This window comes from Alexandromys fortis, unplaced genomic scaffold, assembly GCF_014885135.2.
Source record: "Alexandromys fortis isolate MF-2015 unplaced genomic scaffold, M_Fortis_MF-2015_v1.1 scaffold_2_26212498_36691700, whole genome shotgun sequence".
Taxonomy (NCBI): domain Eukaryota; kingdom Metazoa; phylum Chordata; class Mammalia; order Rodentia; family Cricetidae; genus Alexandromys; species Alexandromys fortis.
Genome location: NW_026067931.1, coordinates 4,713,510 through 4,726,722, shown reverse-complemented (window position 1 = coordinate 4,726,722; position 13,213 = coordinate 4,713,510). Strand labels below are relative to the sequence as shown.

At 46.7% G+C, this 13,213-nt stretch overlaps 1 protein-coding gene across 1 annotated transcript in view; it reads left to right on the top strand.

The window, feature by feature from the left end:
• The window catches only part of Ankrd6 (ankyrin repeat domain 6), a 135,628-nt gene extending 125,676 nt beyond the window's left edge, over positions 1-9,952 (top strand). Inside the window, exons 13-15 of the mRNA XM_050145503.1 lie at positions 3,732-3,845; positions 5,116-5,242; positions 7,261-9,952. Of these exons, the coding sequence (XP_050001460.1) occupies positions 3,732-3,845; positions 5,116-5,242; positions 7,261-7,805 (786 nt within the window). The 3' untranslated portion in view covers positions 7,806-9,952. The remainder of the gene's footprint in view (positions 1-3,731; positions 3,846-5,115; positions 5,243-7,260) is intronic.
• Positions 9,953-13,213: the final 3,261 nt, after the last annotated feature.

Below are 13,213 nucleotides of genomic sequence, written 5' to 3'. Positions count from 1 at the left end.
TACAATATTCTGTCTGTGTGTATGTCTGCAGGCCAGAAGAGGGCACCAGACCTCATTACAGATGGTTGTGAGCCACCATGTGGTTGCCGGGAATTGAACTCAGGACCTTTGGAAGAGCAGGCAATGCTCTTAACCACTGAGCCATCTCTCCAGCCCCCATTACAGCCTTTTTTTAAAAGAAAAATAAACATTAGTGTGGAAAGCGAATTACCCACAGGCCTGTAGTGATAAGAAAAAACTATTAATATTTAAGTTTATTTTCTTCATCTATGTTCTGCTGAGGCTGGGTTCATGGTTTCAGGCTCACCTCAGACGCCCTTTGTAGCTGAGGAGGCCTCGGATTTGTGGCCTTCCACTCCCATTGCCCGAATGCTGGGGTTGCAGGTCTGTGTTCCACCTCTGGTCTCATGTGCTGGGGACTGAACCCAGACCTTCGGGTGTGTTAAGTGAGCACTTACCAAGTGAGGTACACCACCAGCTCCTGCGCTCAGCTGTCTGTCAGGAAAACTGTCGAACACAAAGACAAGCCAACAGAAGATGATGATGGAATAGCACTGCCAATTTTCTGTTTGGGTTTTAAAATAAAATCACACCATGTGGCCCAGGTGGGTCTTGAACTCTGACCCCTTTCCGAGTGCTGGAAGCACGGGCCTCCCATCCAGCTTCCACTCTTGGTCTGCTTCCACTGCTTCGCGAGTCCCTCCTCTCACCCTAGAGGAGACGGAGTTGCCGCGTCCTCTCGCTAGTTCAGTGTGCCCACTAGGGATAAGCCCCGGATCCTTCACGTCTAAGAGAACCAACAATAACTGCGTGGTATCTGGGCCAGCTTTCACTGTTGTTCACGAGTATTTTATTTAGTTGTTTTTCACGGGTTATTTATTTATTTAATCTTTTGAGATAAGTCTTAAGTAGCCCAGGCCCTCCCAAACTTACTGAATTGCATAGCTGGGATGACTGGTGCATGCCACCACACCTTGCTGCTTGGTTTTAGTCTTGATACAGGATCTTTTGTGTACCCGACTGTTGGATGCTGCGGTCTCTCTGAGCAGCTCCCAGTTCCTTCCAGCCTTTTGTCTTTGGAGCATCCTTGCTGGTTGTCTCAGAGCGCCTGCTGCCTTCTGGATTGGCTCCCTAGTTTTTCATGGGTGTTTTAAGTTGTGTCTTCATCCCTGCATTTCTGCCCACAGAAAGGTCTGAGGCCATGAATGGTTCACGGTTCTGAGAGTGTGGTCCCTAGGCAGCGGTAGCAGAGGCTGGCGAGGTGAACTCTTGGGCCTGTTCCTGATTTACTGAGTTGAATTTAATCATCCATGACAGGAATTCTGAGTGGGACCCACAAGCCTGTGACTAGCAAGACCTCCAAGTAGCTGCTTCTAAGTCCGTGAACAACAGTTCAATACAGTTACTTAGGTGCCAATAAAAACTTGTGCAGGCATAAGTCACGGTCAGTGGTGTGAACTCCAGACTGAGCTCTGCATGGAGGCTCTTAACGGCAGGGTACTTCAGGGCTGCTGATGCTAAGTTGGGTACTTGTTTTCTTCCACCGTGAAAGTATACTTTTCTCAGGACTAGGATATGCTCAATGAGTAAGATTTTTCATTGAGATACATTTTAAGGAAGCGCATGGAATAATAGGCTTTGGAGAAAGCCCATGCCAGCAAAGAACTGTGATTCCTAGCGCTGACTTCCTCATCTTCGTGGGGTTTTTCAGCGCTCAGGACTGCCGTGATCTTTAGAGCCACACGGACCCGTCCTTCTCCATCCTGCAGTGTGCGTCACAGTCCAGCCCCGTGCCTGTGTGGGAGAGTGATATCTGCGTACCCTTTTAATGTTATATGTCACGAGTACTGTTCTGTGTTTGTTTGTTTTAATATTTATTTATTTGTTATGTATACAATGTTCTGTCTGTATGTATGCCGGCAGGCCAGAAGAGGGCACCAGACCTCTTTACAGATGGTTGTGAGCCACCATGTGGTTGCTGGGAATTGAACTCAGGACCTTTGGAAGAGCAGGCAGTGCTCTTAACCTCTGAGCCATCTCTCCAGCCCTGTTCTGTGTTTTTATCTGCATGATATTCGCCTATTAAACAACGTAATTTACTTAACCACTTATTATTAGAGTTTTCTCCTACTCATAGGAGTAATGTTAATGTAAACATTTATATATGTCATTTTTGGCTACTTCTCAGACTTTAAAGTGTTTTTACATATAATTTAGTGTGTGTGTGTGTGTGTGGTGGAGGTCAGAGGACAACTCGTGGGAGCTTATTCTCTGCTCCGTGTGAGTCCCAGGGATCGAATTTCGGTTCAGTCTTGGTGGCAATGTCTTTACCTCTGACTCATCTTGCTGGCCCACCCTCAGCCTTGGGTTTAGTGTTAGGGTGTGTTAATGTTCGGGATGAATGCTGGCAGCTTACCTCAGAGGAAGGGCGTGCCAATTTACACCCCTCCAGTATCTGGGGTTCCGTCTCAGATTTTTGCCATCATTTAATATTTTATTTTTTTTCAAGTTTACATTATATGGACATTTTACTGTAAGTTTTATTTCCTTGTTCATAGTGAAGCTGATATCTCTTTCTCTCGCTGGGGAAGCTGAATTAACACACATCCTCACTCTGTCTCTTCCTCTTTCAGACAATATCTCACTGTGTAACCCTGGCTGGCCTAGGACTTGCTATATAGACCAGGATGGCCTGGAACTCAGAGAGACCCCTGCCTCTGCCTCCAGCATGCTGGGATAACAGGTGCACCATGATGCCCACTGAGGCAGAACATTTTTCTGATCTACTTGCCTCTTGCATTCTGGGAAAAGAATATTTGAAAACTCTTCAAGTCATGATGTATTAATCAGTCTATACCCCCAAAGGACTGGGCCAGATGAAAGCTAGATCCTTGCCCCCCACCCTCAGGTTAGTGTGGGGAGGATGGCAGGTTGGCGAGAAGGCTTAGTCCTCTTTCTAAGTGCTAAGGACAGGACGTGAGCCCAGCAGCGTAAGTCAGGTGCCTGAGCCAACGCTGTCACTTTTACACCTGGCTTCTTGGTGTGGACGTCTCTGTAGCAGAAGGGGAGGAGAGGGCATCCTGGGAAATAGGGAGAGTAAGCAGTTCCCAGAAAAACAGCGGAACCCAAGAGACACAGCCGCTCACCCACCTCTCCGGGAACCGGCACAGCCCCACTGAGAAAGTCCGCGTGCATCACCAACAAGACATGGCTCACCCGCGAGCCCTTGTGGCTGGCCTCTTCCAAACACTAGCTTTTTCTCTGTTTGGGGCCCTGTGAGATCAGTGAGCTTGGTCTAGCCTATGAGTTAGGGCCCTACAGGAAATGGTACAAGGCACCAGATAGGTCTTTGACTAAATGATGGTGGTCACTTGTCCTCGTAGCCTGCCCTGACTGCCCTGGGAAACACGTTCATCGCGGTTTTTAGTTGTTCCTGATAGCTATGGCTCTTACATTTTAGGGCCTATCAGAATCCCTGCCTACATTTGCTGATGTTGTATATTTTTGTGAACTCATGGTCTATTAAGCGCTTAGGGCTTAGGATGAGAAAAAGGGACAACAGTGACCTTATAAGAAATATGTGCAGGAATTCTGAGAAGCTAGGGTTTCATACTGTGAACCAAGGATGGAAGGAGGAGCTGAAGCTGGTTCCCTCTTCCGTGGACTCTCCTGAGTGGGAGCTGGAGTCCATTTTTAGTCATTTCAGTGTGCTCTGTCTCCTTGAATCCTAGATGTGTGTTTTGGACAAACTGATGGTGGAGCGGCTGTCGGCAGAGAGAACAGAATGCCTGAATCGCCTGCAGCAGCACACAGCTGCTGAGAAGCAGGAGGGGGAGAAGCGGCAGGTAAGAATCAGCCAGCCCTTCGCCCCTGAGTCATTGCCTGTCTGCCCAGCTGGTCCAAGTCCAGCAGTGCAAACCCAGAGGCTGAGAGTGCATTCCATAGCCTGTTGTTTGGTAGCCCCAGTAAAGTCAGTAGCAAAGGGCACGCAGTCCTGTTTGAGCCTGTTGCTGAGTCTGCTGGCAGGACGTGGAGACAGTATGCTGGAGAAGAGGCTGTTCTGTGATTGGGCCATTCATCAGCTTCCTCTTCGGGGAGTCTACTGCCTTTCCGGGTCAGCAGCAGGGCTGAGTACCTGGGAGTTTCTGAAAGCAACCAAAAACACCTGGCTTGGAAGATTTGCAGGGCATTTAGGCATCTGAGTTCTAGTAACTCACGACCTTGGTTTGGTGGTAGGCATGGCCGTGGGAGGATGAACAATCCGTAACCTTTCAATGTGTGTAATCTCACGTGTTGTAATGTGAAAGTTCCTTCTTGGGGACCAGAGAGCTGGCTTAGCAAGTGTGTTCTGCTCTCCAGAGGCCCTGTGTGATTCTAGCTGTAGATCTCCTCATGCCCTTCTTCCCTCCCCTACATGCACACGTGGGGTGAACATTCACACAAACACACACACACTTTTTTTTTTTTTTTTGGTTTTTCGAGACAGGGTTTCTCTGTGGCTTTGGAGCCTGTCCTGGAACTAGCTCTGTAGACCAGGCTGGTCTCAAACTCACAGAGATCCGCCTGCCTCTGCCTCCCGAGTGCTGGGATTAAAGGCGTGCGCCACCATCGCCCGGCTCACACACAATTTTTTAATCAAGGAGTGGGGGCAGAGAAGAGAGAAGGTGTGCACCCCAAGGCACATGTGTGGTGCTCAGGACAACTTGAGGAAGCCAGTTCTTTCCTACTGTCTCGTGGGTTCTGGGGATTGAACTGAGGTCTTCAGACTTGGCCGCCAGCGTTTTCAACACTAAGCCATCTTACCAGCTCTTGAAATACACCTTTTAAAATAATTTTTTAAAGATTATTTTATTTATTTGTGTGGGTGTTTCGTCTACATGTGTGTCTATGCACCTTGTGGGTGCCTGGTGCCCTTGGGTCTCCAGGACTGGAGTTAGACTGTAAAGTGGCTGTGAACTGGCGTGTGGGTGCTGGGAATAAAACTTGGGTCCTCTAGGAGAGCAGTCTGCCCTTAGCCGCCGAGCCATCTCTTCAGCCCCCCAAAAGTTCATTCTTGATGATTTAATTCATAAGCCATATCAAATTCAATCTTGTACGTATTATTTGTGATTTCAGATGTCCTTGGTGGACGAATTAAAAGCCTGGTGCACGTTGAAGATCCAGAATCTGGAGCTGAGGCTGTCTGGAGAGTCTCGAACCTATAGAGCTAAATCCACACCATCTCCTTGTGACTCCTCTGCAGGTAACCCGCTCACCACACTCCCTGTCCTCCCTGATCTAAACATTGTCCACAGAGCAGATCTGCAGCAAGCACAGTGAGGTCGGGTGTTAGGAAGCATGGCGTATCCAGACCCGTGAGAGCGAGGAATAAAACGAGGGATACTGACAGGTGGCCTGGTGTGTCTAAAGACCATGACCAAAAGCAGCCTGCTGAAGAAAGTGTTTATTTGGCTTAAACATCCCAGGTCACACTCCAGGGTAGGAACTCGAGGCAGGAACCTGGAGACAGGCACTGAGACAGTGTGTGAAGACTGCTCACAGACTCGCTCTTCATAGCTTACTTGGCTTGCTTTCTCCTGTACCCCAGGACCACTCACCCAGGTTAACAGCTCCCACAGTAGGCTGGGCTCACACATCAACCATTAGTGAAGAAACTATGCCCACAGCCTTGCCTGTAGGCAATCTGATGGAGGTGGTTTCTCAGTTGAAGTCCCTCTTCCCACATGACCCTAGCTTATGTAAAACTGACAAAACCAACCAGCACAATGGGGACCAGTAAATCCTGAAGATGAGAGGAGATGAAGGACCAGCTTCCTTTTGGGTGGGGCTTCCCCCTCCTTGTTCCTACTCAAGTAGCCTTTTGCCTTTACCTAAACCTGCAAAGCTGTTTCAAGCAGTAGCGATGTCCCAAGCTTGCCCTAGGTGATAAGACACGCTCTCAATGAACTCTTACCCTGCAGTGAGCACATGTGATCGTTTTTACAACTAGCACATGTTCGTTGTACAAAATGATGGCTCCATATTTCCACACACTTGCATCATCCCAAGTGCTCCCTGGTTCCTCCACATCTGGTAATTCATGTCCTCTTCCCAAACAGCCCCTCTTCTATGTTATTGCTTTTTAAAAAATCTAGATTCTAGTTGGAAATGGTGGTGCACGCCTTTAATCCCAGCACTCAGGAGGCATAGGCAAGTGGATCTCTGTGAGTTCAAGAGATCCACATTTTAAGTTCTAAGACAGTCAGAACTACACACACACACTTTGTTTCAAAAAAATAAAAAAATTTAGATTCTGAATATGTAGGAAAAATATGTACCATCCTTTTTCATCTGAGTTATTTCACTTATATTAATCTCAGGCTGTATCCATTTTCCTAGATGATATCATTTTTCCTTTATGGCTGAATCAAACTTCATTGTGTGTGTAAGCCATATTTTACTTATTTATACGGTAATTCTAAAGACATTAAAGCTGAGTAATTAGGTCCTACTGGGGAGCTTTGATAGGTCAAGTGCTTACTATAGCCCCATCTGTCTACATGGCTTTATCCTCGTACCAACATGTCGAGACAGCTGTGAGCCAACTCTTCATGCTGGGACTAGCTATGGAACTGCTGTAGTGAACGGAACATAGGTCAAGTGGAGCGGGAGTGCTGCATACCTTCCTCTCGACTCTGCTGTACCCCCAAAATCATCCCCCTCAAAAAGAGTTGCTGGTGGGGTGTGGGCTAGCACACGCCTTTAACTTCAGCATTTAGGAAGCAGTGGCATATGGATCTCTATGAGTTCAGGACGATATAGTGAGACCTAGTCTCAAACAAGCAAAGAAAAAGTCCAAAAAACAAATTGGTATATAGTTTTATGTCCCAGAAATGAAGACCATGGGCATATTCCCCCTCGTAGATCAGCACTCTTTCTGTGTGGAGACACTGTAAATTCTGTCATTTTTAGGCATTAGAAACAAGACCCAGAGCTTTCTAGGGCAGACAAAACAGGATAAAGGCAAGGCCAGAAATCTACCCTATATGCTCTTCCTGCAGCTAACACAGAATCCAAGAGCCCCGATGAACTAAGATGAGAATCCTGGAGAAAAAGTGGGAGGGAAGGGGGGGGGAGGAAAAAGATGAAAGAAGCTCAGAGAAGGGGTAGGAGGTGCCTAGAAAGGCTGAGGCTCTGAGCACCCCAGGACTCTCAAGTGAGTGAGACCCCAGATCTGTGGCTAAATAAGGATATGCTCTGACACTTGTTTCTCCTTTGTAGATCAACCAGTGGTAGCTGCAGGGCCATTGGCAGCTTCCAACAGCTCCTCGCAGGTTGTGAGGCCCAAGGAGAAGGCACACGGTGCCACTGCTGCCCAGAGACAGCAGCAGGAACTGCTTCCCTCTGACAGCACAGGCTCCCGGTTGAGGAAGGTCAAGGCCCCGGCAGCCCCCTGCCCCTTGAATGGGGCTCCCAAGTGTGATCAGCAGACTGGGTCCTGTGTCAACAGAGGCACTCAAACCAAGAAGTCTGGCAGAAGTGGGCAGACCAAACATCGAGGCCAGCAGCCCACGGCCAGCAGCCCCTGTGGGCAGCAGTCCTCAGCAGCGGGCGGTGATGTCCGAGATGCCTCGCAAGCCCTGGAGCTGACCCAGTACTTTTTTGAGGCCGTTTCTACCCAGATGGAAAAATGGTATGAACGGAAAATCGAAGAAGCACGAAACCAAGCCAGTCAGAAAGCCCAACAAGACGAGGCCACCCTGAAGGAGCACATCAGAAGCCTGGAAGAGGAGCTTGCCAAGCTCCGGACAAAGGTGCAGAAGTAAAACCCAGACCCTGAGGGGAAGCAACAGGACTTCTGGCTTGGTAACAGGGAAGTAACTGTGTCCTGGGAGCGAGGGATTGTGAACAAGGTGGAATTGCCCCTTGGAGTCACCAATCTGCTGTGGACACGTGCTTCTGTGCTCTCAAGTTACACCCAAGCCTGGGAAGCTTGAGGAGTTGCAGGTCTCACTCCTAATTCTAAACCTTAGGCCAGGTTTATAAAAGCAAACCGCCCCAAGAAGAGAAGGTGTGTGCCTAAGTCTGTGATTCAGTGACATGAAATGCGTTAGGAGCAGAGATTACTCTCTGGGAAATCTCCAAGTAGTCATTGGTATCCACGTCAACACACCTGCTGTGCCTAGCCGGTCCAGCAGAGCCGGGACTCAGATGCAGGAAGCTGCTTTCTCCCCTGTAACTCTCAAAATGCTCATCTCTTAACTGGGTAAAAATCTTCCAGATTTTGAGGGGAAATACATTTTAATGATCTCAGTGTCCAGTATGTCTTAAAATAATTTTAAAGGACGTGTAAGTAAGGAGTAATTGCTGACTGAAAATGTTTGTCAGATGAGAAAAGCTTAAACCATTGGTCAGATACTGTGTTTTTAGTCAAAATAATTGAGACTGTTAGGAAAACATTCATGAAACAACTCCAGCCAGTTACTTAGACTACCTTTCTGAATACAAGACTTTTGTTCTGTATTTTGTAAACAAAGCAATTCCACAGAAGGTTAATTTCTAATTGACTTCTCTCACTGAAGATCAAGGTAAAAAATTGACTAACTCGACTTCTGAAGGCTTTTCCTGTTTACTGAATGAAATGTACCAGAGACTGAGGAGGTGAAGATTTTTCAGTCGAGACCTTGGATTTCTCTTGTAATCTTTTGGATCATGGATTATATCCGTCTCCACGTGCTCTACATATGCACAGAAAATTCAGTTGTTTCTCTAAGCCTAAAACCTAAATACTGACCATGAATCGTGACTAAAATGCTGTTCATTGAGCCAAAGAGAAGTGATGATATTTCAGGAATTGTGTAGTTAGCCCTTTGTCAAGCCAAGTTTTTGTTTTTCCTTCTAGTGACAATCCATGAATACAGACATTCCTGTAAACGTGACAGGTATTTTGAGTACAGAGTCCAGTGAGTCCTAGTTCATGTGACGGACCTGTCTCTATCCTCTGTGTCTTGGGAGGTGCAACCCTTTCCCAACAAGATGTTGCTCGCTCCTGAAGGGTCATTCCTTATTATACACCAAACTATTAGGAACTGCCTAACACTAAAGAGATGAAACCCTGAGCTCAGAGAGTTATGCTCCAAGCAGGAGTTATTTTCACTATTAGAATACTTCTTACCTCAAGACATCCCTGTTGAGAACTGCAGACAACTGTAATTGGACACCAGGTCTCTAGCAGAGTATCTTGGTGGCTGTACTTTGATGATATACCTCCTACCCGTCAGAAGCAGGCAGCTTATCACTGTGAACTGGATATTTTGTCAAGTCATTAAGCATAGAGACCAGGCTACTGAATAAGGGCAGTCAGCCCCTTACCCACAGGGCTGACTTCCTAAGTGGTGGGTGTTTGTTATTGGTTGACTGTGTACCCCTAGACTGGCTTTGAACTCATGATCTTCCTGTGGCGGCCTCCTGAAGTCTGGGGTTAAAGGAGTGAGCCCCATAGCCAATCACGTTTTGTCTGTAGCACCAGGGTTAGGTTTGTCGCCGTTGTTCCTTAGCGTTGTGCAGCACTGCAGATCTGGTGTGCATTGCCCCGTGCCATGTGCTACAAGAAGCAAGTACCCCCGCCGTACCTTGACAAATCACTGTTTATACCATGTATTCTCATGTAGCTCATGCTTCAAACAGAGGCCTAAAGTGTTTTTTCAACAGCTGTGGAAAAAGTCATAAACAGTAAAGTTGTACATTATTCATGTCCTTTTTAAAAAACGAGTTAGCACATCCAGTATACTGTACACTAAATATCTGTGATAGAGCTGGGGTTAGCCCTCGCATTGTGTTTGACTTGGGGAGTCCAAAACAGGCTTTTCACATGTCTTTTTTAAAATTTATTTTTGGTGAAAGGCATGTTGTCTAATGTTTTTCCCACCTTGAACTTGTGTTTCCTGCAAGCATTAAACCTTGTTTTCAGTTCTGTTGGTTCTCCACTCCTTATTTATAGCCATTTGTTCTGCTGGCGGCACTCAAGAGTTCCTGAAGGAGAGCCTGCACCCAGTATTTTACTTACTTAGAGCAAATGCATCTAACGTCAACTTCAGGTGTCTTGCATCCTTTTAATGTTGTTAATGCAAGCATATTAACACCACAAGGTACAAGACAGGTTAGCACTTTTAAAAAATACAAGAACAAATTGATTTTCAGTAAATGCAAAAGGTAATCAAAAAGGCTTATTAATCTTGTATGTTGGGAGTGGGCACGTGAACGTGAGTGCAGGTACTTGCTTGGCTCTGGGTCCCCTGGAGCTGGAGTAACAGGCAGTCAAAGCCACCCCCTGTGGGTATTGGGACCTGAACTCGGGTCCTCTTCAAGGTTAGTATGCTCTTAACTGTTGAGCCACCTCTCCAACTCCCTAAAAAATCTAATGCAAATATAATTTCTCAAAATCCTAAATCCTGTGATCTCTGATTTATTAGAGTGACTTTTGTTTTTTAAATCTGGGCCTGATTCTATATAATCCTTTTCCAAGGCAGATATAGGCTGCTTCCATTCAGAATGGCCTTTTCCTTAGTTCTGCTGGCCCGGGTCTCCCAAGAGCACTGCTGGTGTAACTGATGTTCACGTCCACTTTCCTCGGTTTCCATCGACCGATGTTCGGGCACATCCATGGCAGTGCTTGCTGTGCTGAGTTTGAAAGGTGCAACCCGACGGCCCCTTTTAGAGAGACAGGTGATGCAGGGCAAACTGTGCAGCTTCAGCCCCTTACGTGTTACACAAAGCTTCTGTGTGTGAAATCTTTCTCCCGTTTGTTAATCTCTCTTTTGAGACAGGGTTTCAACTATGCAGATCTGGCTGGCCTAGAACTCAGGGTACTGGATTAGAGCTGTGCCTTTACAACAGGATTGATGTTGGTTCACGTGCATAAAGTCAATTGTTAAAACACCTTAAGTTCTAGGAACAAGTATGAGTCTGACATTCAAACAGATAACCTTACAGGAGACGCTCAGAAAGGTTGATAGGCTGTACAATCCTGAGTCCAGATAAACTGGATTCAGGATAAGTAAAACGTCACCAGCAGCTCCATCTGGCCAACATCTCAAGGAAATGTGGCCCTGTGCCCCAGGAAAACACTGCTGAAAGACCCTCCTCGTGACCCAGGTTCAATTCCTAGCACCCACATGGCAGCTCACAACTCTCTGTAACTATAGCTCTAAGGGATCCACACGCTCACACAGACATGCAGGCAAAACATCAATGTACATAAAATAAATAATCACACACACAAGAAAAAGCCAAACAAGCCTTGGCCTATTCGCCAGAGGGGCTAATCAAAGGACCCGAGTGAGCAAAGTAGACCTGTCCCTTGGAGATGAAGGGAAAGCCGGGTACTGCACTAACCTTTCCCTCTGGAAACAATTCCATGCAAAGTGTTTAATCTGCTCTAAAATTAATTAGGCAGTGTGGTAGCACATACTCGGCAGAGGCAGGTGGATCTCTGACTCTATGGCAGCCAGAGCTACATAGTAAGTTCAGAGAAACAAAATCGAACCCCAGCTTGCCTTAGGATGATTGGCAGCTGAATACGCTTTTAAAAAGTTCCCTGTACGCCACTTTGGACCATCATCAGCATCCACATCTCATGACTGCTGTTTAGTTCCAAGATACTAGACCTCCTCAGAGTCTGTATTTGAATTTGAATGTCAACCAGACCACACAAGGTCTTCAAGACTGTTCACAGAGAGCAATGTGGCTCACATCTGCAATCCTGGCAGATGGTAGGTGGAGGATGGAGATTAAAACAGAAGACCTGGTTTCAAAAACAAAAACCTAAATTGCTCACAAATGGTTGCTAGCTATGTCTGCACAGGCTGTATATTGGCTTAAAAAAAGCATGGGGTTAGCTCACTGGCAAGCAGAACTGTGCATGGGACCCCAGGGCTCCAGGAGGTGGCGCTGTGCTCAGGTCACATAGGTTAAGCACATTTTGCACCATCTTTCCAGGCACCCAGCACAAGAAAATAGTCAGGTTCCCAGTCTGGAACCCCTGTTGTTGACAGGACACAGACTTCTGCTTACAGGACAGCGTCAGAGTTCTCAACACGCTTCCACTTCCACATAGTTCACTCAATGTGTATGAATTTTATCTCAAGGGCCCCATGACAACTTTGTGATGTATTTCTTTCTCCCATTTTTGAAGTGCAGTATACCAAGAATCTGTCTTGATGGCTCAGTGTCCACGAGGATGTTAGGCGCAGGAGCTGAAGAACTGCCCAGTCTTCCCTCCTCTTTCTGCTGTTTCAGTGTTCTCAGCTCTTTCATTTCCAACCAAGCTCCAGGTGTTCTGAGGTCTTAGTGCTCTGGTCATGAAACCGTAGCACACCTGAACAAAGTAATTTCACAACCCTGAAGGGCAAAGCAGGTTTTTCAAGTTCTAGAGCAGTGGTTCTCAACCTTCCTAATGCTACCACCCTTGATACAGTTCCACATGTTGTGGGGACCCCAACCATAAAATTGTTTAATTGCTACTTCATGACTATAATTTTGCTAATGGAAGCTTCTGATATGTGGCCCCTGTGCAAGAGTCATTCAGGTTGAGACGCTGTGGTGGAGCATCTCCTAGAGTCAGTACAGTACCCTGACAGTCCAATTTCTGTTTTGGTTTTGTTTTTGCAGCTGAGGTAGGGAGGTCACACCATACCCTTAGTCTAAAGATGATACAGCAAAACCCTCCCATGCTGCACAGAGCATTAAACTGTTCACACAAAGCTCTCCTGTTTCTAACAAAAACATGGATCTTCCCTGAACTGTAACGCTTACCTTCAAGCATGAGACCTGGCAGATCTGGTTCTAACTGACGTAACATTTGGACACACTGCCACGACGCCTTTACTCCCAGCACTTAGGAGGCAGAGGCAGATGGATCTCTGTGAGTTCGAGGCCAGCCTGGTCTACAGAGCGAGTTCCACGACAGCCAAAGCTACACAGAAAAACCCCGACATTTGGGTTTATTTATCGTAAACATATCCATTAGAACGTTTCCTTCAGCAAATGGAGAAATCGACTCTTGAGAATTACACCGCATACCCGTTTTATTATACCAAGGGTGTCTGTGGACCTAACCACATTCTCACTCAAAGTTAGTAGTCTTAGAATATTCAGAGTTGTAAAGCCATCCACGTGCCTCCAAGCAGCCCTACCCATCCACTGGGAACGCTCTGTCTTAGTCTAAGGCAGCATG